General features: G+C 40.8%; 4 protein-coding genes across 7 annotated transcripts; 3 read left to right on the top strand and 1 right to left on the bottom strand.

The window, feature by feature from the left end:
* Positions 1–4: 4 nt before the first annotated feature.
* LOC133114698 (perilipin-2-like) lies at positions 5–5,799 on the bottom strand. Of its 3 annotated transcripts, XM_061224272.1 has the most exons (8): positions 5,527–5,799; positions 5,147–5,342; positions 4,543–4,625; positions 3,262–3,547; positions 2,475–2,656; positions 2,082–2,153; positions 1,397–1,687; positions 5–209 (listed from the first exon to the last, which is right to left on the bottom strand). In XM_061224272.1, exons 1-8 carry the CDS (start codon positions 5,554–5,556, stop codon positions 87–89), a joined length of 1,263 nt encoding a protein of 420 aa, XP_061080256.1. In that variant the 5' UTR covers positions 5,557–5,799; the 3' UTR covers positions 5–86. The 3 variants fall into 3 exon arrangements, with proteins under 3 accessions (XP_061080256.1, XP_061080255.1, XP_061080257.1); XM_061224271.1 differs by lacking the exon at positions 5–209 and having other exon boundaries at positions 664–1,687; XM_061224273.1 differs by lacking the exon at positions 5–209 and having other exon boundaries at positions 664–1,687; positions 5,147–5,268.
* A 1,783-nt stretch (positions 5,800–7,582) lies between these two features.
* Positions 7,583–8,900, top strand: LOC133114699 (stabilizer of axonemal microtubules 1-like). Its single transcript, XM_061224274.1, has 2 exons — positions 7,583–7,633; positions 7,793–8,900. Exons 1-2 carry the CDS (start codon positions 7,609–7,611, stop codon positions 8,632–8,634), a joined length of 867 nt encoding a protein of 288 aa, XP_061080258.1. The 5' UTR covers positions 7,583–7,608; the 3' UTR covers positions 8,635–8,900.
* A 1,334-nt stretch (positions 8,901–10,234) lies between these two features.
* tmem220 (transmembrane protein 220) lies at positions 10,235–12,529 on the top strand. The gene is made up of 6 exons (XM_061225060.1): positions 10,235–10,478; positions 10,817–10,846; positions 11,059–11,119; positions 11,226–11,349; positions 11,582–11,641; positions 11,920–12,529. The coding sequence occupies exons 1-6, from the start codon at positions 10,362–10,364 to the stop codon at positions 12,050–12,052; spliced, it is 525 nt and encodes a 174-aa protein (XP_061081044.1). The 5' UTR covers positions 10,235–10,361; the 3' UTR covers positions 12,053–12,529.
* A 975-nt stretch (positions 12,530–13,504) lies between these two features.
* LOC133114860 (protein SCO1 homolog, mitochondrial) lies at positions 13,505–18,301 on the top strand. 2 transcript variants are annotated; one of them, XM_061224539.1, is made up of 7 exons: positions 13,505–13,947; positions 14,118–14,237; positions 14,947–15,037; positions 15,509–15,706; positions 16,550–16,642; positions 16,993–17,108; positions 17,384–18,301. In XM_061224539.1, exons 1-7 carry the CDS (start codon positions 13,765–13,767, stop codon positions 17,516–17,518), a joined length of 936 nt encoding a protein of 311 aa, XP_061080523.1. In that variant the 5' UTR covers positions 13,505–13,764; the 3' UTR covers positions 17,519–18,301. The 2 variants fall into 2 exon arrangements, with proteins under 2 accessions (XP_061080523.1, XP_061080524.1); XM_061224540.1 differs by lacking the exon at positions 13,505–13,947 and having other exon boundaries at positions 14,944–15,037.
* The last annotated feature ends 2,559 nt before the right edge of the window (positions 18,302–20,860 follow it).

Raw genomic sequence — 20,860 nt, 5'->3', positions numbered from 1 at the left:
CTGAACCGGTGCCCAAAACAATTGTACAAAAATAAATCCCACAAGGAGTTGGGAATCCCAAAGAGTGTCCCGAAAGGGGAGGCGTTTTAAAGGGGCACACAGGCAGTGTACAGAGGGCCTTGTGTGAAGGAGAAGCCAAAAGAAACGTCCTCAACCTGGAACGCCCCGTCGGGTTCGGGAGCGAGGTCAGTGAAGGTGAAATCAGGGACCTGTCAACGGGAAAGACAGCTGAGCATAAATCATTCTCAGGGAAGGTTTTTAAATGTATATAATGGATAGGGTTTGCATATACTTATATTCCACTGCTGTCAGAATCAATCGGCAAATGACAAATTAAAAACGTTAGGGGATTTGCCACTGCGTTAGCTCACCTCAAGATTCTCAATTCATAATATAGTGAGGCGGAAGTGTGATCATTAGCCAATAAAAAACCAAATCGAATCAAACTGTTCAAAGTAAGTAATCAGTAAAAAAAAATACCAGACATTTTGGTGGGCATAATCTTACACTGGTGGAAGGAATGGGTTTTAAGGCAGCACACAATAGCTTCACTCCAACCAAGCAAAGGCACGATTGCCTTTGAAGACAATTAAAAAGTTTTGTATTCTTTGTCTGTATTGCAATGCAGGGGGCACAAGGTTAAAAGCACTCAAATGACACAGATTAGATGCTTGTTCATTTATTATGATTATTGTGCACAAATTTATTTATGGAATACACAGGGAACGTTGTATTTTTTTAAATGACACTCCCCATTTCTATGGCACCAAGGCACAAGTACTTGACAAGGAAAACAAAATAAAAATATTCAAAATGGTGGCACCCAGTACAAGAACCAAACCCTCACATTAACATAAATTATAAGCCAGCCCAGAACAATGAAATCACATGCCTGACCTCTTCAAAATGAGCTCTCATTGGATACGAGAGGTTGTTGGACTAGGGGCACGACATAACTTTATAGTGTTTCACAGAAGCCGACTAGGCAAAAATCTGGAACCAAATCGATATTTGGTATATTTTGCCAATGGTGACATTTTAGTCCTCAAACCTAATCTTGGGTCTGTGAAACACACCAAAAGGGTAACCTTAATTATGTTCAAAATTAGTTTCAAAAACTGGTATCAAACTGAAGAACTAAATTTTTTTTAACTCGTAACGGTTTGTAATAAACAGTTGGACACAGACTAGCAAGTTGCCGGGGGAACCCTGCACCAAATGGTTACATCATCAGCGGCGACATCTCCTCTTCCGTAGCCCACATCTTCACCTGCCCATTGGACAGGGGCTTTAGGGGGGTGGAGTCGGGGGCAGGGTCAGTTTCGGTGGCATGATCAGGGTTGTGGTTGGGGGTAGGGGCAGGGCAAGGCTTTGCCCGGGGGTAAAAGGGACCTACCAGCCAGTTGAGCGGGGTGTTGTTGACCAGGTAGTCCATGACTCCGTCCAGAGACTCCTTTATGCGGGCCAGCTGGCCTCGGCTGCTAGCCAGGGCGCTATCGGACAGGTCCTGGAAGGTGAAGGCGCCGCTAAAGTTGTTATAGATCTCAGAGGCAGAGAGGGCCACGGACAGGGCCTGGTGCTGGATGTTCTGGGGCAGGCCCTGGAGGCTGGGGGCCAGGGACAGGCAGGTGTTCTGCAGGCTACGGGCCAGGCTACGGGCGATGGCCAGAGTGCGGGACTCCATGCGCTGGATGGGGAGGGCAGGAGCAGTGGACCAGTTACTATTCATGCATACAGGAGGACATGCACGTCTTTATCACAGTCAAACTGCTGAAACCAGGGGTAGACCTTTCTGGACCGGGTGCCCTGTTGCCCTCCAGGACCAAGAATGACCACCCCTGGTTTATATGAATCACTATTTCACAATATTAATAGCTTGTTCATAGCTTGTGTGTTTAGATCACCTGCTCACCCTGAAATTGTTAACCATTGTGCCATTTCATGAAAAAAATGTCTTTCTTTATTTTCACTAATTTGACTTTTTCCAATTCCAAGCATTTGTCCTAAGGATTGCAGCTGGCTAACTAAGTGAGCTAGGGTAGGTGTGAACTTGAGAGCAGAGCAGAGCTTCCTGTGAATACCTGCACATCTCCATCATGGCCGTCTCCCTTCCACGGACCCAGGTCACCCACATTCCTCCTGGTGTGCTCAATCTGGGAGGAGAGACGCAAAGATCAGTCTGCTGTAATTCGATTAATGCTCATCGTCTGTATCATTCTCACTAATCCTGAAGACCATTTACTGAGGTGTTGGGAACAATCCTAATAGTCATGCCTTTTCATTTTTTTTTAACTCGTAACGGTTTGTAATAAACAGTGTGTTCTTGATTAGTTTCAAAAACTGGTATCAAACTGAAGAACTAAATTTTTTTTGTGTGTTCAGACAGCATTTAGGAAAGAGGTTTTTCGATTATCGACCTCCTGTATCAGCACACGCACGCTGAATGAACCCATAACACTTCTGGTGAAACATACCAGGTCCACAGTGTGGTGCAGCTGGGAGATGGACTCCTGGCTCCTGGCCTTGGCTTCATGGACCTTGGCCAGCGCCCGGCGGTAGGCCCTCTTCCGCAGCTTGGTGGAGAGGGAGCCCAGCCGCACATAGTAGCTGGGCTTGGTGGCCATCTCGAACCCCTCCACAGTTTTGGCGTCCTTCTCTGAAGGAGTGAAAGGATTGTGTCATTCCAGCGGTTCTCTGAGGGAGGCATTTGCATAATGCTCTGACACATTAAAGATGAGTTCACTGATGGCGTAATATTCACTTTCCAAGCAACACAGACAGGAATCTTACAGTACAGTTTAATGGTCTTTCAACTCAGGACAGGACCAACAATGAAGGACAGGGTTGTTTTTGTGTTCTGATAGGCAGTTACTTTAATGGCTTTGTCAAGGCAGATGAAGTGAAATAAAGTTGTAGAAAAACTATTTTGCCATTTTATTTTTTTACTTATAACCATGTATATTTGCACCACGTCTATTACCAGATTGTCCATTCCAAACCAAAGACTAATGCCGGGCTAGGAATCACTTTGGGTGTGTTAAACAAACTACTACTTATCATTCTGGGTCGATTTAATTCAAATGTTTTTCACATTTATTTTTACAGTAGTAGTACATTAACCTCTAATGTCTGTTATCAATGACACCCACCCAAGAGAGCATCTCTGGTACACAAGCTAAGTCAGCAGATGTGTCCCACGTCCCCATACACAGTTTTGGACAGGATGGTGGACATGGCCATTGACTTGTATTGGGGGCTCACCGAGCTCGTCGTCGGTCAGGGGCAAGTACTGGTCCACCAGTGTCTCTGATGTACTCAGGGCGGAGTCCACCCCAGTGCTGACCAATCGGACCACACGGCAGCCCATCACGGTGTGGACACCCCCACTGATAGCTGCCCTGGTCATCTCCACCCTGCCCAGCACCGCCCCGCGGGTCCGCTCCACAACTCCCGCCAGCGTGAACAACAGCGCCTCCCTGGCACCATTTGTCGTTATGGCAACCACCTCCTTGGCTCCCATAACTATACCCAAGGCGTTGGTGACAACCTACAGTGGCAACAAAGAGGGAACCCTTACATTACCTGCATTGTATGCATGTGTGAATTTGTCCTAAAATATGGTCTAATCTTCAAATATTTTATCTAATAAATTATTATATTTAATAAATAATTTAAACATTCACATTGTTGGTTAGGAAAAAGTAGGAGAAACCCTAGCCTAATGACAGCAACAAAAGCTCATTGAAGTCAGGAGTTCTTGGAATCCAATCAATTAAACGAGACTGGAGGTGTGGGCTTGAACTATTTTGAAATAAACAATCACACATTGTGACTTTGCTATTCACAGGAAACTGTTGATATGAACCATGCCTCAAAAAAAAAAAAAATTAAAAAAAAGATCAGGAGATCTACAATCAAGAATTGCAGGCTTGCATCAAGAAGGAATCATTGGAACTGGTTAACATCTCTGTTCATGAGTCTACCATATGGAGAACAGGCATGGTGTGAAAAGGGCAAACATCCCAACAGTGAAGTGCTAATAGCCTCCACTGACTGGGAACACCATTTTGGTTTTTTTACAGAATGCCTTGTGGTGTGATCACAGTGTCATCTACTGGCCAAATACTCTTATTACCAGTTAAGCAGTTATCTGCACCACATGAGGTTTCACAGTCATCCTTGTCATTCAAGCATTTCACCATCTTCTGGGATAACAAAATCTTGACAGATTGCACTTGCCCACAGCAGTGCATCTAGCCACAGCACATTTTGGCACTATTGCCCAGCACATCTTTTTACTGGTTTGCAGCCCTTTCATTTACAAGTCACCCTGCCAAACGGTAGGACTGAAGAGTTTATTTTCTGAAAAGCTACAAGAATTTTGGGACACTGGCATATTTTTTAAATATATATGTTCATCCTGTATCACAGAATCTGGAATGTAGGTTTTACATAATGATAGATAGATAGATAGATAGATACTTTATTCATCCCGAGGGAAATTTTAGTGATGCCAATGACAGTAGGAATGCCCTCTTATACCTGATCTGAAGGCTGTTGCACGATGGGCCAGGTCTGCTCAATCTTATCCAGTCCTTTACAGGCAAGGTCATTAGCAGCAGCAACTGTGGAAGGCAATTCAAATTACCACTCCATCTCCAGAAAGGCGAACAAATTGTGTATAATATGATAATATTCCTTCTCTAAAATGATTATAGTTATTAGTACTGTACCACCTTTTAACATCTCAGAGCTTATGGGCTCAAAGTTATGGGGCCAGATGTAGCAGTTGCCTTGGCAATGGGGATGATTAAGTGGAGAGTTAACTGTATAATAAGGTATGATGAACTGCTACTACTATGGTAACCACAGCAGCACTTAAAATGCAGTGTCAAATGCATAGCAACACTAATAGTCATCCATGTATAACCTTAAAGAATCCAAAGTAAGCAAACTATTGTATGGTGCAGATTCAAGTCAAGCCATTTTTTCAAGTTTTCTGAAAAGTCAATTCTAAATTGTTATAAGTTAACACAATATGCGTTAACGACTGTACACAAAACAAAACAAACAAAAAATTCCATCCAAGAGAGGTATTTTCAGACGGTACCAGTTATGCAGAAAACAAGGACTGCGCCAGCCTTACTTTGGGGCTTTAGCTTGTCGAAAATGGGGCTGGCCTGAGTCAGGGCCACCGATGTCAGAGTCTTCATGCCTGCCTCTGCCACCTCACACACGGACCTCAGGTAAGGGTGATTTTCTTTGGTGCTGCAGTACGCAAGAGATAACAGGTCGCACGTGGAGCCGACCAAGGGGAGATTTGCCAGTCTGGTAACCACATTCTGAGAAAAAAGCAAGGCGGCAACAAATTCAAATGACCTTTTTTTTCCCCGTTCGCATTGGATTTTCAAACAGCAATTCGTGTAAAGACCATTTGTCATTTAATCTCAACACATCATACGTGACGAAACGGGTACATTGCTTTGGGGGGAAAAAAGCTTTAAAGTAGAATCGATTTGCACATACCTTATTGGTTTCAAATTCCAGTGACGCCATGGTAGACCTAAAGCAAAGATTTGTTTGGAAGCCAAAACTTCTCTTAACCAAATTAAGTAGCCTAAACCGAATAAAGTCTAGATAATTTATTGCAAACTAGCCGGGTATCTTGTAGTCCAATTTTCACGAACAATATTTAACAAATGACCAGCAAAAAGCTTCTAAATAATAATTAAACGCGATAACAATTCCAAAGAAAAAAAACTCAGGTGGGCTGCTTTCTCGAGCGCAGTCGGATGTGCCACTCACCTTGCACTAATTGAACCTGCGCTAGCCTTTTCTCGCGAGATGTTTCAATTAAAGACGTAGAACAGTCAAGTTCAAGTGTGATTGTGGAGTTAAAAAAAACAAAAAACATTTCTGATGGTAAATGGGAAATAGCTATCGTTCATTTGGGGAACAGTCCCGTTCATTCATAAGATTCGTTAATTTGGAGCATACTTCAGTTCACTACGTGCCGTCATTTTAAGTTCAGAATGGAGACGTTCATTGAGTCCTTACCAATAACTTTTGGATGAACCCAACCCGCTCTGTCATAACTGCTGGTTCGGTCTGTGGTGTTAACTGTACACGAGAACACATTCAATCGTTCAGCTACAAATTTATCACAAACAAATGCAAACAAACAATTGCAACAAGTGCAATTGCCATAAACGAATTAAACAGCACACAAATCACGATCAGCTACAGATCTAGTTTGTCTACACTGAACAGTAGTGACATGTTTTGAAGAAAGTATACTAATGGGAATAATGGTATTTAAATAACTAAATAACTAAAATGCTGGAATGTTATATGGGGATCGGTAATTGTCAGATGTATAATTCATAGGTGTATTCATTCGTTTTTTATTCAAACCAAATTATATTGTAGTGTAAAATAATCCAGTATTTTCAGCTGTCCTTGGTACTGTTTGAGGTGACAGTCGTCACCTTAGTCGTCACGTTAGGCAATGGTTGAACGGGGCCGCAGGTGCAGGTGGTCAAAGTGAGAAAAGGCCACACCAAGAAAAACAGTTATACAAGTTTCGTTTGGGGACACAAATGGCAGGTTTTGAAAGTACACCTGCCACACAACCAGAGAAAGACGTGACCAATCAAGTAAGGCAAGTAAATATAATTTTATTTTGAGGACTAGGAGATCACCCAAGAGAAATAGGCCCAACTTATTACGCACACCCTTCCCTATTTACCGAAATACTTGTGACGTATCTATTGGGATACTATTGTGGTACATTAGATGCGTTTAGCCGAAAGATAATTGCTTTTCCAAAACATTTATATGCAGCTTTCTTTCTGTAATCTGTCGTGATTTATATATTTGGAATATGCCCACCTAGGACACAACAGCATTTAATTGGAGTTACGTCATTGAAGGCTCATGTGGCGTCACAATCCATTTGCTCCGAAAGCACTTAAAATGAGCGTATCCTTTCATTCATGGAAACGCACGGAGGAACTATTCAAATAAACGGAAAAACAGGGGCTCCCAGCACTTATCACTAGGTAGGTCTCCTTACTGAAAGTATTTAATCATAATTGATTAGCGTTGCATCCAATCGTTTGCTAAGCGTGGCAGGAGAATGTTTGACATGCAACGGAGGCAGCGTCACTGTACGTAATGTAGTTCTGTTCAAGCCTATACATCTACTGCATTTTTGTGAGAAATACATGTCTTGTAGTTTCCATTATCTACTGGAGTTTTCATAATAAATGTGCATGTGTCGTACTTAAAGATTCTGTAGTTTTCTTTACCATCTGAGCTGTCACAATCGACCCTTAAGTATAGAAATGTGTTTATCTTTCCCAGGAGTTCTGCCTGTTCAACTTTAAGGCCTCAGGTTTCATTTTTGTTGGAAAATGTTTCAAGCTTGCTTGCTTGATTCCTTGCTAACACAAAACATTCTCACAATATTGTTGCAATCTTATAACAATGCCAGACTATTTCAGTTATATTCAGACATCATTTTGTGCTTGCTGGGTTGATTCATTTTGAATGTTTTACTCCAGGGAAAGTGAGAAGACGGAGAAGAATGAAATAAAGTGAGGAGTGATGGACATTCAGTCTGTGTACTCAGGTTAGCTTTGGCAATCATGTAAAGTAAAGTGTGCTGTTTCTCAATCATCTTAATTTCTAGAATAAGATATATAATAATATATAATAATAATAAATGAATATGTACATATTAATAATATGATTGACACAATGATTCATGTTCTGTCTCTTGCTGCTGAAGAGTACCGTCGCTGGGTTAATGGAAAACCGGACCGCTTCAGTGGTGTGAACAGCTTTTGGCCAAGCTGCACCGGTTCCAGTTCAACTGCGACCGTGACTCTGAATGCAACCGCAACCTCCCAGCCTGGCCGACCCCAACCGGGCCCTTCCTCTATTCGCTCACAGTCCACCGCCCAGCCCCAGCCTGAACCCGAGATCAGGGAGTTCCGTCGGAATGAGGATGCGTTTAACTACCGGCGCTTTTCCAAGTTTGCATCCAAGCGGAGGGACGCATCCAAGCCGGAGAACTCCGATTCTGACTCCATTCACCAGCAGGACTACAGGAGCCTGTGGGGCCGGCCGGCTATGTCCGCCCGACCCCCCGACCACCTGAAGGTCAGCACCTGCCCCTTTGTGGCCATCACTGAGTACCAGGACCAGTACAGGGCCTGGCAGGTGCCGCCGTCCTACCGGCGTCGAGACACCGCCTCCCGCCCCACGCAGAAGATGGACCTGCGCACCTCCTATGCCCAGGACTTCAAGGGCCTGCAGGGGGACCTAACCGCCTCCGCCAGGCCCCCCGACAACCTGAGGGTCAGCGTCGGCCCCTTCGGTGTCAGCTCTTCCAAGATGCACCAGAAAGAGTGGCTAGTTCCACCTCCCCAGCGGTACAAACCTGAAAATGTTCCCCCTCAGGGCAAAATAGACTTCTCTACCAGTTATGGACAGGCATTTAAGGCCCAGGAGGGGAGCATGCGATTCCTTATCCTGCCCAGGGATCACATCCACTTGTCCCAGGGGGTCTTCCCAGGCAAGACCACCTACACCGCTGACTTCTCACCCATGAGGACCAGGGCTTTGTGAATATCCACCACCCACCACCAGAGGGGAATGTTTGCTGCACCTTCATGGCCCCGGAAGAGCTACCTGCATCTACTCGCCTGCATAACAACACAGAAACAAGTAGGAAGATAGGGCCAGTAAATTTGCAACTATTCCGAATGCTGCAACAGATTGGGTGTACCCCTTTGAATTTTCAAACATGAAAGAATGGGAAGAGTGATTTGAGGTTAGGTAACATTAGGTAACAAAGCAGTAAAACAAAGAAAAGCATCACATGCTTTCTTTTTCTTCACAAGACACATTCTACAGAAATAAATTGTTTTTCATTTGTATCCATTATGTGTTGTGGCATGAAGTTATTGGTTATCATCAGGGGGTTAAGCTGTGAGTTCGTAGGTGGAGGAACCCTTTGTGAATCCATTGTAACATAAGATGTGTGCAGTGGTGATGGGGGAATTTAACAAAAGTATACGACCTCTGTCTTGGCTCAATATAACGGATAACTGGCCTGATGAATCTTGTTCACAACTGACTTACCTGGCTTGATCACAAACAAAGCAGTCGAAAACAGTCTAATATGTATGTAAAGTATGCATATTTGCATTTAAAACATTTTTAAATATATATTGTTTCTGATCAGATCAGTTCAGAAAATGGTTGAGATGGTTGTTGACAGTTGGAGAGGCAGTGCCTATACTGTAGTTGCCATGTTAAGCAGACTAGGCCCTCTGGTCTAAGCCAGAGCACATGCTAAAGCTTTTTTTGCTATTCTGCTTCTCAGAAGTCTGATAACATAAGGGTCTTTCTCCATTTTAGAGGCGTCCTTGAAATTTCAAAATAATTTACTGATGAAAATGAACAGCTGCAAAAACACTTTATCCGAGAGGGAGTCCACGGACTGGGGTTCTGGATTCCAAATCCAGACAAGAACTTCACAGTTCCAGTAGTAGGTTCCAGTGGGTCTCATAATGCAACCGATTTATGCCCTTCAGACCCGGCATCCATGGCAATGGACATCACATCTTTAGTGTTTTTTAAGTCAATGAATTATATACATGACAGTCTTCTGATTGGTTATTTATTAGACCCTAAACAATCAGTCATATGCAAAAATGGCCCAACTGGTTGACAATTAAAAAAGTTAAATCACACAGAACGAAGCATGGCAGCAGTGCCTTATAATTGTCAAATTAAGTAACTTTTATAACAGCAATCTATTTTAATGAGATTCATTTCTACATTTGTGTTAAACATAATATGCACACAATGTTATTTTAAGCATGACAAGTTTAATTGCATAACAAGTTTAGACACAGGGTTTTCTTTAAGTCATGAGGTCTAATGAGTTCAGGTAACAGATCCTGAAACTACTGAAAACTACAGGATTCAGATAGCCTAGTTGGTGATTGTAAGTTTTAGATGTAAGTGAGATTTATTTTGTCATATGTGAGGGGCCCAATATATATATATGTGTGAAGAGTGTGAATATAAACCATTCGGACCTGACATCCACTGGAATGGACATGACAAAAAGGCTGGAATAAAATCAGGTCTGAAAGGGGAATCGAAAATTTCGAATCGGGAGCCTACTTCAGCAACTTCAGCGTCGGGCCGGGTCCGGTAGGAACTTCAATTCCCGGAGTACACTGCCACGGTAGCTACACGTGATCCAATCCGGGTTCGAAGTTTATCGAAAGCGAGGAAAGTTTTCGTATTACTGGGGAGGATTTCCTCCATACACAATAAAAATGCAACAAAACGGGAAAATAACAGAACATCCCAAACCAAATCAGTGTTTGAGAATATTATGGAGATCATGCAATCTATGCATGAGTCTGTTTTTCTCTCTGGCAAGCTATGTACAGGCAAGTAACTAAATGTGCAACTTTTTGGACGTAAAAGTCACACAGATAGGCTATGTAGTTAACTTTCTCGCTTATTATTTTCTACTTCACGGCTAATTAGCTGAAGCTATTGCTGCGATCAAAACCTAACCCATAAGCATTACGTTCCACGCAATATTTCACGCAACTAAGTGAATTTATACAAGTGTCACGTAACCCACGTTGCGATTTCGTGTGATAAATCCGCTGTTTGAAGGGATAACAAAACTCACAAACGAATGTGAATTAATCTAACCTCAAACACATAGGATTTGAAAAAATGTAGTCTACTAAGCTGTCTGGTTTTTATTTCCATCCAGATAAATGACCCCGACGCTGGCCTGTGGATGGTAAGATTACCTGTATTTTACTACTTTGATGGAGAAATCGTAGAACAGGAGGGAAGGGGTAGTTCTTCGCAGATTCATTTAAATCCTCTGAGTGGCTCATCATAAGGTCACAGGACTCACGCATACAGTACTGTAGGTCTACTGGAAGGATTGCGAAATTTGGTACAATTGACGCCGCCCTCTGCATACTGTATTCAAATGTGTTTTTGCAGGCTGCCTATGCAATTCCTGCAGGTTTGTGCTTATTGATAAGCCTTAACCCACACGTAACAGGTATTTGAATGCATTTTTTTTAAACTGAAAAATTACTGCATTATTGAGACCTTGATTTTCACATTATAATGTTTACACAGTGCACTGAAAGATTCTTGTTTTGCAGAGTCATCACTGTGGAGGAGGCTTGCCGATCTTCATACACTAATTTCTACAGCTGTGGCCTCCATGTTAGGCTGGATCCTTTACCAAAAACGCATTCAGGATGTCTTCCAGCAAGAGGAAGGAAGGTATCATACTGTGATGAGCCAAACACAAGAAAAAAAAAATGCTGATTTTGCTTTATGATAGAAATTGCGGCATGAACTTGACAACCATGGCTTCATACTCGGCATATATTATTAGACACGTGTGCTAAGATCTATCATTACACATTAGAATATCATTGAATAGCCTGTTTGTTCCTGTATCTTTCTCCATTCACACTTTACTAAAGTTAATTTCCTTATCCTTGCTTTTTAGAGAATTCTCTGGGCTGATTTTGACAATGGTCTGGCTTCTCCTGTGTAGACACTCTGGGAGGTGAGGATTATTCACTGCTCTAAAATAAATATCCAGGTCCAGGCTGATAAATACATGAATTAATTAATTTTAAAAAGATGTTAGTGGCTAACATTCCCATGTGTAATAAATGTATAAACGATTTTGTGTTTAAAATTGAACACACACAATTAAAATATTTCTCACACAATAATCTGAGTATTATACAGGCTACAGGTTAATTTGTTCGGTTAGAATTAAGCCGTAGAGGGGTAAAATGGCACTGTCCAATTAATCTACAACTAACTTTTCCATTCCAGAAATCCGATTGGTGTGCTCAGAGTATGCACTGCGACTGCCATCACGGTCTTCCCTTTTGTGGCATGGCTGTACTACTACATCAACAAAGAGCTGAGGTCTGCCTGGCCTTCACACTGTAAAACCGCTCTCTAGGCCCGCAGGCCGAAAAATAAAGACACAAAAAAATCTCTGAACCAGGCAGGGTTGAATTTTATTGAAAGATTGCCATTGCCAACAAGAATGTTATCTTTCCTAATCACCTGACAATCAACTAAGTCAGTAGAAGTATCAAAAATATATACCAAATATATCTGAATTACGTGTCAATTAAAATGTGCAGTGGCTGATTTCTGGATTGGTCAACATTTTATCGACTACCACAAACTCCACATCAGTGAACAGTGAAGACAGTCATTTAAATAGAGTAATTGTTCATCTTTACACTCTAAACATTCCATAATTCCATTTTATTTACTAAATGTTGTGCTTAAAAGAACAATCAGATATCTATCCAGTGTAAAGAACCTAACATAACCTGGAGCAAAATCTGTATATAATTATTTTTGTGTGAGGTTTTGAGAAATGTTCAAAACAAGTGAAATTAAAATAAAGGAATTCTAAGAATTTTTATTATTATTATTATTATTATTATTATTATTATTATTATTATTATTATTATTCTTTTTAAACATTCAGCTGTACTGGTACTGCCACATAGAGTACATGCATTTACCAATCGGCCAATATAGGCTATTAATTAACCAAGCTTCTTTGTCCCATTTCTTCGGCAAGAGTAATGCATTTGCTATGGGCTAGTTGAGGCAATACAGTCTCACTTTGAAAGTCAAAGCAACAACAAGAGAGTTGAAGCAGGGGAGACCATTTGTATAGCAAACAGCTTCTACTTTGCTAGCTAGCGAGTAAAAATGATGTATTCTGCAAAAAGAATTGAATTTATAGATATAGATACATACATAGATATGCAAAGCCAGCCTTATATTTTCCCATGTGCGCAGTGTGGATCATACAGTCTAATGCCACTCATTTAATTGAAATTGAAATAGTTATACCATTTTAACCAGTTATACCAGCCCTGGTCCCTATGTGTTAGCATTGGATGAAGGAGTGGTGTATCCCTCACTGAAATCTTATTGCCTCTAAAGCCATTTTGTTTGCAAAACTGGGAATGGATTGCTTTTCCCAACAAACTAAATTTGACTGCTACAGTATATGGTAGGCAGTCTAACAGAAAATAATTTGTCTCCCTTTGCTACAGAAATCTTTTTTTTTTTTTTTTTAACACCACTGATTTAAATTCATAATCATGCTTAAGCACAGTTTATGTAGTATCATCAAATATTCATTACTACATATTCCTCATTTGCTAATTTGATAATGACATTGGAGAAGCAGGAGAAGTTTCACAAACTTATTACAAAACCAACGAACATTAAAATGTGGAACACAAGAGGTTATTCAGAAGTGTTTTTCCCAATCAATGCACGCACAAAATATTACCTGATTAATTGACCCTAAAAGCTCAGATGAGTGAAAACGTCTTTAAAAACACGAACTACCGGAACTCTTTTCGTGTAAACCGGAACCAAAAGCTGAGAGAGGAAGAAATGCAGAGTGTTACATCTCACTGTTCAAGGTTTTATCTGAGAATTTAAACCGATCCAGGAACAATTTATGGAACGCTGACGCTCATCTGAACTATTGCGTACACAGCCCTAGAGCTGATTCAGGATCAGTTATTGGATCTCACGATCGATTTCATTACTGCCTGCCTCAGATAACCTTTGCGGTTCTACTTCCGCGTTACCATTTTTCATGAAAAAGCGATGTGACTAGGACACAGCATCATGACACTAAGTTTAACGCCATTAGTTTCTTACCAGAATTTGAGATTACGTATGCTCAGTCGTGTTGTTTCACAAATTAATTTAAATACTCGCATATGCACCTTTGGTACGATTACTCTAACGCCACTGGGGGGAAATGGGTGTGCATATCCAGTTTCCTCGGTCCGCGGATCACATGTACCGGTAAGAACTGCCATTCTTCCTACTGTTCGCTTTACTGTATGTTAAGCAAATGTGATAGATAACGTGCAGTACAACAGAACAACTCATTTCTTTGCATGACACATGAAAATTAATTTCTTTGTATACTTTTCCGTGATCAAATACGTATTTGCTAATTTTGCTTCCCCTAGGTCAACAGGTCCCTGGCGTGCAGGACACTCCAAAAAAGCCCTTTGCGTTACAGCTACAGATCAGTTAACTCAATGCCTCCGCCACCAAAGGCTGGAAACAAGGGGAAAAAAAAGGATGGGGTACGTGCTCGACGTAATCCAGAGTAGTGCTACATTTACCTAAACACTAATCATCGTTTCACGAAGGTGCTGGTGGGAGATTAAGTCCACATCAAGACGCAAAGTTGTGTATATTACAGATTCATCCGTAGTTACGGTATTGAAGTTGGCTAGTGCCATAAACAATTTGGTACATAAAGTTGGAAAGAAAATACGTTCAGTGCTACGCTCAAATATGATCCTCCTTTCAGCCCTGTTGTTTGACATTGAAATGATGGCTGAGCATAAGGTTGAAAACCGTTTTTTAAACTTACTATTTCCACAATGGTTCTTGTTAAATGTTGCCATTGGAAAACATTTAGAAAGCAATACAAGCAAGGCACTTGCTCACTACTAGGCACTGTGTTTCGCTGTTCTGGTCAATCTCTTCAGTTCCTTCTCAGATTTTTGGCAGGTCGGTTTTTAGCCCAAAACAGCCTAGTTAAACTGGCTCCATTAAGTACTTGCATATAGCACTTACTTTATCTCTGGCATGCGTAGATTTGACAAAGTATGTACTTTTCCCAGACATGTCTTGGGCCATAGTGTAGATCTGACCATCTGAGTTCAGAGATTATTCACTCATTCAAGACCTACATTGGCATACCCATCATATGCACTCTGATTTGCTTTCTGTGCATTATAAAAAGATGAAAACAATTGCACCATTTCTCTTCTTTCATTTCAGTAGCCAGTGACGTGGAAGTCTTTAGCAGTAACGTTTGCGATCGGTGGATCGCTCTTGGCTGGGATGAAGTACTTCAAGAAGGAAAAGGAGGAACGTGAGTCTTGAAATGCACACATTTCCCATACTCACAGATCTCATGTATTCTACAAGATCACATTAATGAAAGTGAAATCCTATAGCCAAGCATCTGCTGATTGGAGCAAAATGCCTAGACTTGTGTAGGGACAATATCATTTTCATTATTACAATATGATTATCTTTCATATTCTTCCCCCAACTTATAATTTCTAATTAATGTGCATCATGTAAATATTGACATTGTGTATATTTTCATGCATGCAGTGGGCCATTCTTAAAAATGAAAGATTTTTCATTTATGCATGCATACTGTATTATGCAGTATACTCTTCCATTTCGACTTGCTGTACATGTGTACATCTGAATATACGGATATTAGGGCCTTCAGTGCCTGTAAACACAACATTGATGTGTTGAATAGGTGGGGAAGGAACCGTTTGTAATGTGTGTATGTTTGTCTGTCTATCTGTCTTTCTGCCCATGGTAGTGATTGAGAGAGAAAAGACAAGGTCTCTGGGGAAGCCTGCTCTTGGAGGTCCCTTTTCGCTGATTGACCACAACAAAGAGCCAAAGAAGAGTGAAGACTTCCTAGGCCAGTGGATCCTGATCTATTTTGGCTTCACCCACTGTCCAGACATCTGCCCAGATGAGCTGGAGAAGATGATAGAAGCTGTCGATGAAATTGGTAAAAATAAAGTTATCATTGTAAAATGCATTGTGAATGAGACGGTGGTATTTTTGTGCCGTGCGTGGTGGTTGTGCTCTGGCATTGTAATTGGAGCAGGGGTGGCCGCTACCATTCTTGAGGGCAGGTGTGATTACGGGTTTTTGCTTCTACGACCAGACTCAATGAGCGAATTACCTCTTTACTCCTAATTGTGGTTCGCGTATAGATTGAACGACAGTAAAACATTTTATATTGACACAGGGGCAGTTCTCAGTTGTGCTTCATGGGCTTATAGTATGTTTAGATTTAGCTACATTGACATGACATAAATTACGTTTCTGGTTAATTTAATAATTAAGTCCTGAAGTTTGCGTGAAATCTGGAAATGACTCCGCAGCCCTGCCCATTCTTGAGAGGATTAGATTTATAACCAGACTGTGAGAAATTCAGGTCTTGGGTGAGGCACTACTATACTAAATACTCAAGCAAGAGACATGAATGGATTCTGTTAGAATCCAGTTTTATTAAATGTGAGGTGCGTAACTCTGCTTTGGTATTACAAGAACATGTATAGGTTTTGTAGGCAATATTTTATGACTTAGGTGGATTGTATATAATGTGTTGTAATGATGAAGATGTTATCTTGGTCTATATCTGAATAATTGAAAACACTTATGTTATTGTGTAGTTATTTATCTTGTCAATTGTACCACTAGGTGGCAGAATAATAATGTCTGTAATATTGATTTGATTTATAATTTTTCAAGTATTAAATGTACAAAAAAATAAAATAAAAAAAATTATATATATATACATATATATATATATATATATATTTATTATTATCTTTTTTTTTAACAGACAGGATACCATCTCTGCCAAACCTAACTCCACTGTTCATTACAATTGACCCTGAGAGGGACTCACCTGAGGCTATTTCAACCTATGTGAAAGGTATGAATGTAAATGTTAATGTGTCTGGCCTTTGATAATTACTATGGTAACGTTATCATTGGCATAATGAATGTGTCAATACAGTAATAATATACACAGAAGTTAATGATAAGCATCTGTGTGTGGGGGAAATAAAAAATAAAATAGAAAATAAATCTAAAACCCATGTAGGTCTCTGGGTGTGGGGCCAATTTCACACAAGTAAAATCTTGTAACGAGAAATGTGAAATATGTTTGAAGTGCAGTGCAAGTGACTGTATAAGGGCACCTGCCAGATGAGAAGGGAAAAAAACCTGCCAATTGTACTAATACTACTGCTGAAAATAATAAGTTGTGCATTCCTCTCAAAGAATTCTCGCCAAAACTGATTGGTTTGACTGGGACAAAGGAGCAAGTGGATGCAGTCTCCCGTGTATACAGAGTGTACTACAGTCAGGGGCCAAAGGACGAGGATAACGACTACATTGTAAGTTGAAAAAGTATTAGACATGCCCTTGTAAAACCATAGAACCCCTCTGGCTGTTTTTGTGTGAGAATACTCTTGAGTGTCATATTGGACTTTTAAAGAAGTTTGAACTAAGCCTTGCCAAGGCTATTGAGTTTTCCCTATTAAAATCGAGTGTGCAGGTGTACGCGAGGCATCCTTGGTTAAATGGGAACGGGAAAGCTGAATTATAATATTCAGAGCACATCACCAGAAGCCATCTAATCAAACACATATTTGTGCATGCTCATTTTTAGGTGGACCACACCATCATCATGTACCTGGTTGGCCCAGACGGTGAGTTTGTGGAATATTTTGGTCAGAATAAGAGGAGTGCGGAGATCTCCGGCAGCATCGCCTCACACATGCGGAAGTACAAGAAGGGCAAGTAGGACTGGCCAGAGCCTGCTGCTCTGCAACGTGTTTCCTGTGCGCTGTCACGCACTTCCTGTGAGCTCAGAGACTGCACTTACTTGTTTTCAGCCTATCAAGAATCACTCTCGCTTAACATTTTGTTTTATTCAGTGTGTCTGAATTGTTGAAAACGGAAAACATTCCCACCCTCTCTGTGTATCAGGTACTGGCAGTAGGATGATAATATTTTGGTTTTATGAAGTGTGGGCAGGCAGTAGATTATAACTTATTTTCTTTGGTGTGCTTGTGTTTTCCATTGGAAGATTTAGAATACTTGCTGCAGCTGTTTTTGGCAACTCATGAACAGTACGTTCTGGTTATGATGTACTTTTGTTTTGTCATATTTCCTTCCATTTCAAAATGATGCAAATGATTATTTTTTACAAATCAATCTCACAAATGAGGAAGGTGCATGTCTAAATGGGGTACCCTGTGGACTGTGGCCTTTCAGCAGAAATGGGCAATCTTAAGACGTGACAATGCCTAAAGTGATTAATGTTACTGACTTAATTCTCACTTATAACTGCAAAACAGCTGATTGAGCTTTCTTCACAGATACCCGCACTTCCTGACTTGTGAGATCTAGTTTTATATTCAGATTTGAGGTAATTGGTACTATAGAATCACAGTTAGGGGGCAACGGGACTATCCACACAAAAAAAGAACTTGAAACTGACAAATGCATTTCTTCCACAATAAAAATGAAATCCAACCAATGTCATTTTACTGCAAAAAATTAAAAAATAGGCTGCAATCATTAAGCTGCCTCGAGTGTTTCCATTGCGCCCTCCTGCTTTTTCCACCACCTGAACAAACAGTCACCCACTGGAGAGCACGCAGCCAACTGTCGCTTTATTTAGAGCTTTTAATTTGAACTTGACATGACAGTAACCCCTAAGCCTGGAGACTTGTACATCTGTCACATGAAAGGTCATTTTAAAAACAGAGATGATTCAGATCCCGTGCCATAGATGGGTCTGTACACATAAATGAATAAAAATGGTGTGGGTACATGATTTCATCAATGCAGATACGTTTGGCGTTGATACCTGTAAATGGAAACAACAAGATGCTCAGAGCCGCAGGGTGTGCTGGTTTTTAATTTCACCTTAGAATCAGGAACCAATTCAGGTGTGTACTGTGTAATCAACTGCTTTCATCGATCAATTAAGTGCTGAGTGACAACAAAAGCCAGCACTGCCTGCAGCTCTCCAGGATCAGTGTTGCCCACCCCTGGGCTATACAGTATTAAGCATCGTCTGAATTAAAATGTTGTGGGCCCTCCATAGAGCTTATTTGTGTAGTCGTAATTTAACAACAATGGCCTTTCTCACACTATGATACAGTTACGTCCAGTAATGTGGTTGTAGAAGTCTTGAATATCATATAGAACCCAAAGTGTTTTACCTTTTACAAAGTCACATATATCATTAGTGCCATACTGGTTTGTCACCATGTCCTTCAGAAAGACAATTAGCAACCACTTTTGTGTGAAAGGAACCGGCACGTTTTCATCACTGTACAGCACGGCGCATCCGAGCTGCGTGTTTGACTCTTTGCTCTGGAGACAGGTGTTAAATGTTTATTCGCGCATTCTCAGCCAGTGAGTAACAATTGGCGGATCTGCGACCAGCTGCGGAGTCTGTCTTCACAAGTCGGCATGGGGGAGGCGCGCGTTTCTGTGCTAATCCCCCGTGTTCCTCTCCTCCTCTCGCACTTCTTCCTCCGCTGTCATCAAAGGTCAAACAGTCGCTTGAGACACACTGCTTTTTTTAACGAACGCTAAGACGCGCCTTAATCTGTGTGGCAGCCGCCGATAAATTAATATCTAATTGTCTGCCAAAAAGAGAGGATTACAATTTCTTGTGGACTTGTTTTTAACATCAACATTGACTTCCAGATAATAAAGTGTTATTACATAAATAAAAGGGTGACAAGTCCAAGAGCTATTATTGAGTTTAGCAATTATAGTAAATTTAATACACTATTGTGAAGGACATAGAAGTAATATTTAATAGCCTTTTAGTACTTACATCTCTCATTTTTAGCAAAGTAATTTTAAAAACAAATATTACTTAATTACTAAAGAAAGAAAAAATAGTCCATTCACACAGTGCAGTCTATTAGTATTTGGACACTTAAATTTCTTTTTGTTGTTTTCGCTCTGTACTCCAGCAAACAAACAGTAATTGGACAGAAATGACAATCACTATGTGGTTAAATTGCAGAATTACAGCTTCAAATACACCCCACCCTTCTAATTTTAGGGGACCAAAAGTAATTGGACAAATGAACACAAACTGAAATAAAGTCATTGTATTAAATATTTTGTTTCAAATCCTTTATGACTGCTTGAAGTCTGCCCCCCATAGACATCACTAGATGCTGGGTATTGTCCCTGGTGATGCTCTGCCAGGCCTGTACTGCAGCCCTCTTCAGCTCCTGCTAATTTTGAGAACTCTTTGCCTTCGATCTGGTCTTCAGCAAATAAAATGCACGCTCAATTCGATTAAGGTCAGGTGATTGACTTGGCCAGAACATTACAGTTTTTGGCCTGAAAAAAATCCTTAATTGCTTTGGCTTTTTGTTTTGGATCATTGTCCTACTGCGTGATGAAGCGTTGTCCAATTATTTTTGATGCATTTGCTTGGATCTGTGCAGATGAGATGTTTCTGTTTACTTCAGCATTCGTCCTATATTCATCCTGTTTCACAGAAGTCACAGTAGCCCAAGTGAGGGCACAGAGTGGTGTGCCACCACCATTACATTCTTAGGGGAAAACGCTGTATATTATGGCATTTATGTTTCCTTATTTAATATGCTAATTGTTGAACTGCATTTTATAAAATAAATCTTACAGATAAAGGTGTTTACATTGTCTTAAACCTAAACATAAAGTCATGTTTTAGAATACAAAATTCCCTCAAAATCAAAAAGGGGATTTTTCCCAGAACTCTAATTCATCCTGCAGCTGCTGTCTGCAGTAACATCATCAATGAACACAAGTGAGCCAGTTCCACTGGCAGCCATACATGCCCAAGCCATAACACTACCTCCACCATGATGAGGTGGTATGTTTTAGATCATTAGCTGTTCCTTTTTTTCTCTGCACTTTCCTCTTTCCATCACTGGTACAGGTTGGACTTTGTCCATAACACTCATGTTCCAGAACAGGTTTTTTTACCATCTATCTAGGCTTGCCAGGTGTTTGCATCTTGTGTGGGACCCCTCTGAGGTTATGTTGCTGTAGTCTTCTCTTGATGCTCCTCTTTGACACTTCTACGCCCACATGGAGAGTATTCTTGATCTGTTGAATAGTT

The sequence above is a fragment of the Conger conger genome, chromosome 16, assembly GCF_963514075.1.
Source record: "Conger conger chromosome 16, fConCon1.1, whole genome shotgun sequence".
In the NCBI taxonomy this organism is placed as follows: Eukaryota; Metazoa; Chordata; class Actinopteri; order Anguilliformes; family Congridae; genus Conger; species Conger conger.
This window is presented reverse-complemented; position numbering and strand designations above follow the sequence as displayed.

What these genes read in the sequence shown, in the direction of transcription:
- tmem220 (XM_061225060.1), top strand. Translation starts at nt 10,362, where the DNA reads ATGCAACAAAACGGGAAAATAACAGAACATCCCAAACCAAATCAGTGT. An exon ending in CCGACGCTGGCCTGTGGATG is followed by an intron (nt 10,847 to 11,058) that starts GTAAGATTACCT and finishes GTGTTTTTGCAG; the next exon opens with GCTGCCTATGCAATTCCTGC. An exon ending in TTCCAGCAAGAGGAAGGAAG is followed by an intron (nt 11,350 to 11,581) that starts GTATCATACTGT and finishes CTTGCTTTTTAG; the next exon opens with AGAATTCTCTGGGCTGATTT.
- LOC133114698 (XM_061224271.1), bottom strand. Translation starts at nt 5,556, where the DNA reads ATGGCGTCACTGGAATTTGAAACCAATAAG. An exon ending in TGCAACAGCCTTCAGATCAG is followed by an intron (nt 3,548 to 4,542) that starts GTATAAGAGGGC and finishes TTGCCACTGTAG; the next exon opens with GTTGTCACCAACGCCTTGGG. An exon ending in CCTGACCGACGACGAGCTCG is followed by an intron (nt 2,657 to 3,261) that starts GTGAGCCCCCAA and finishes TCACTCCTTCAG; the next exon opens with AGAAGGACGCCAAAACTGTG.
- LOC133114699 (XM_061224274.1), top strand. Translation starts at nt 7,609, where the DNA reads ATGGACATTCAGTCTGTGTACTCAG. An exon ending in CATTCAGTCTGTGTACTCAG is followed by an intron (nt 7,634 to 7,792) that starts GTTAGCTTTGGC and finishes TTGCTGCTGAAG; the next exon opens with AGTACCGTCGCTGGGTTAAT.
- LOC133114860 (XM_061224539.1), top strand. Translation starts at nt 13,765, where the DNA reads ATGACACTAAGTTTAACGCCATTAGTTTCTTACCAGAATTTGAGATTA. An exon ending in TCCGCGGATCACATGTACCG is followed by an intron (nt 13,948 to 14,117) that starts GTAAGAACTGCC and finishes TGCTTCCCCTAG; the next exon opens with GTCAACAGGTCCCTGGCGTG. An exon ending in CAAGAAGGAAAAGGAGGAAC is followed by an intron (nt 15,038 to 15,508) that starts GTGAGTCTTGAA and finishes TGCCCATGGTAG; the next exon opens with TGATTGAGAGAGAAAAGACA.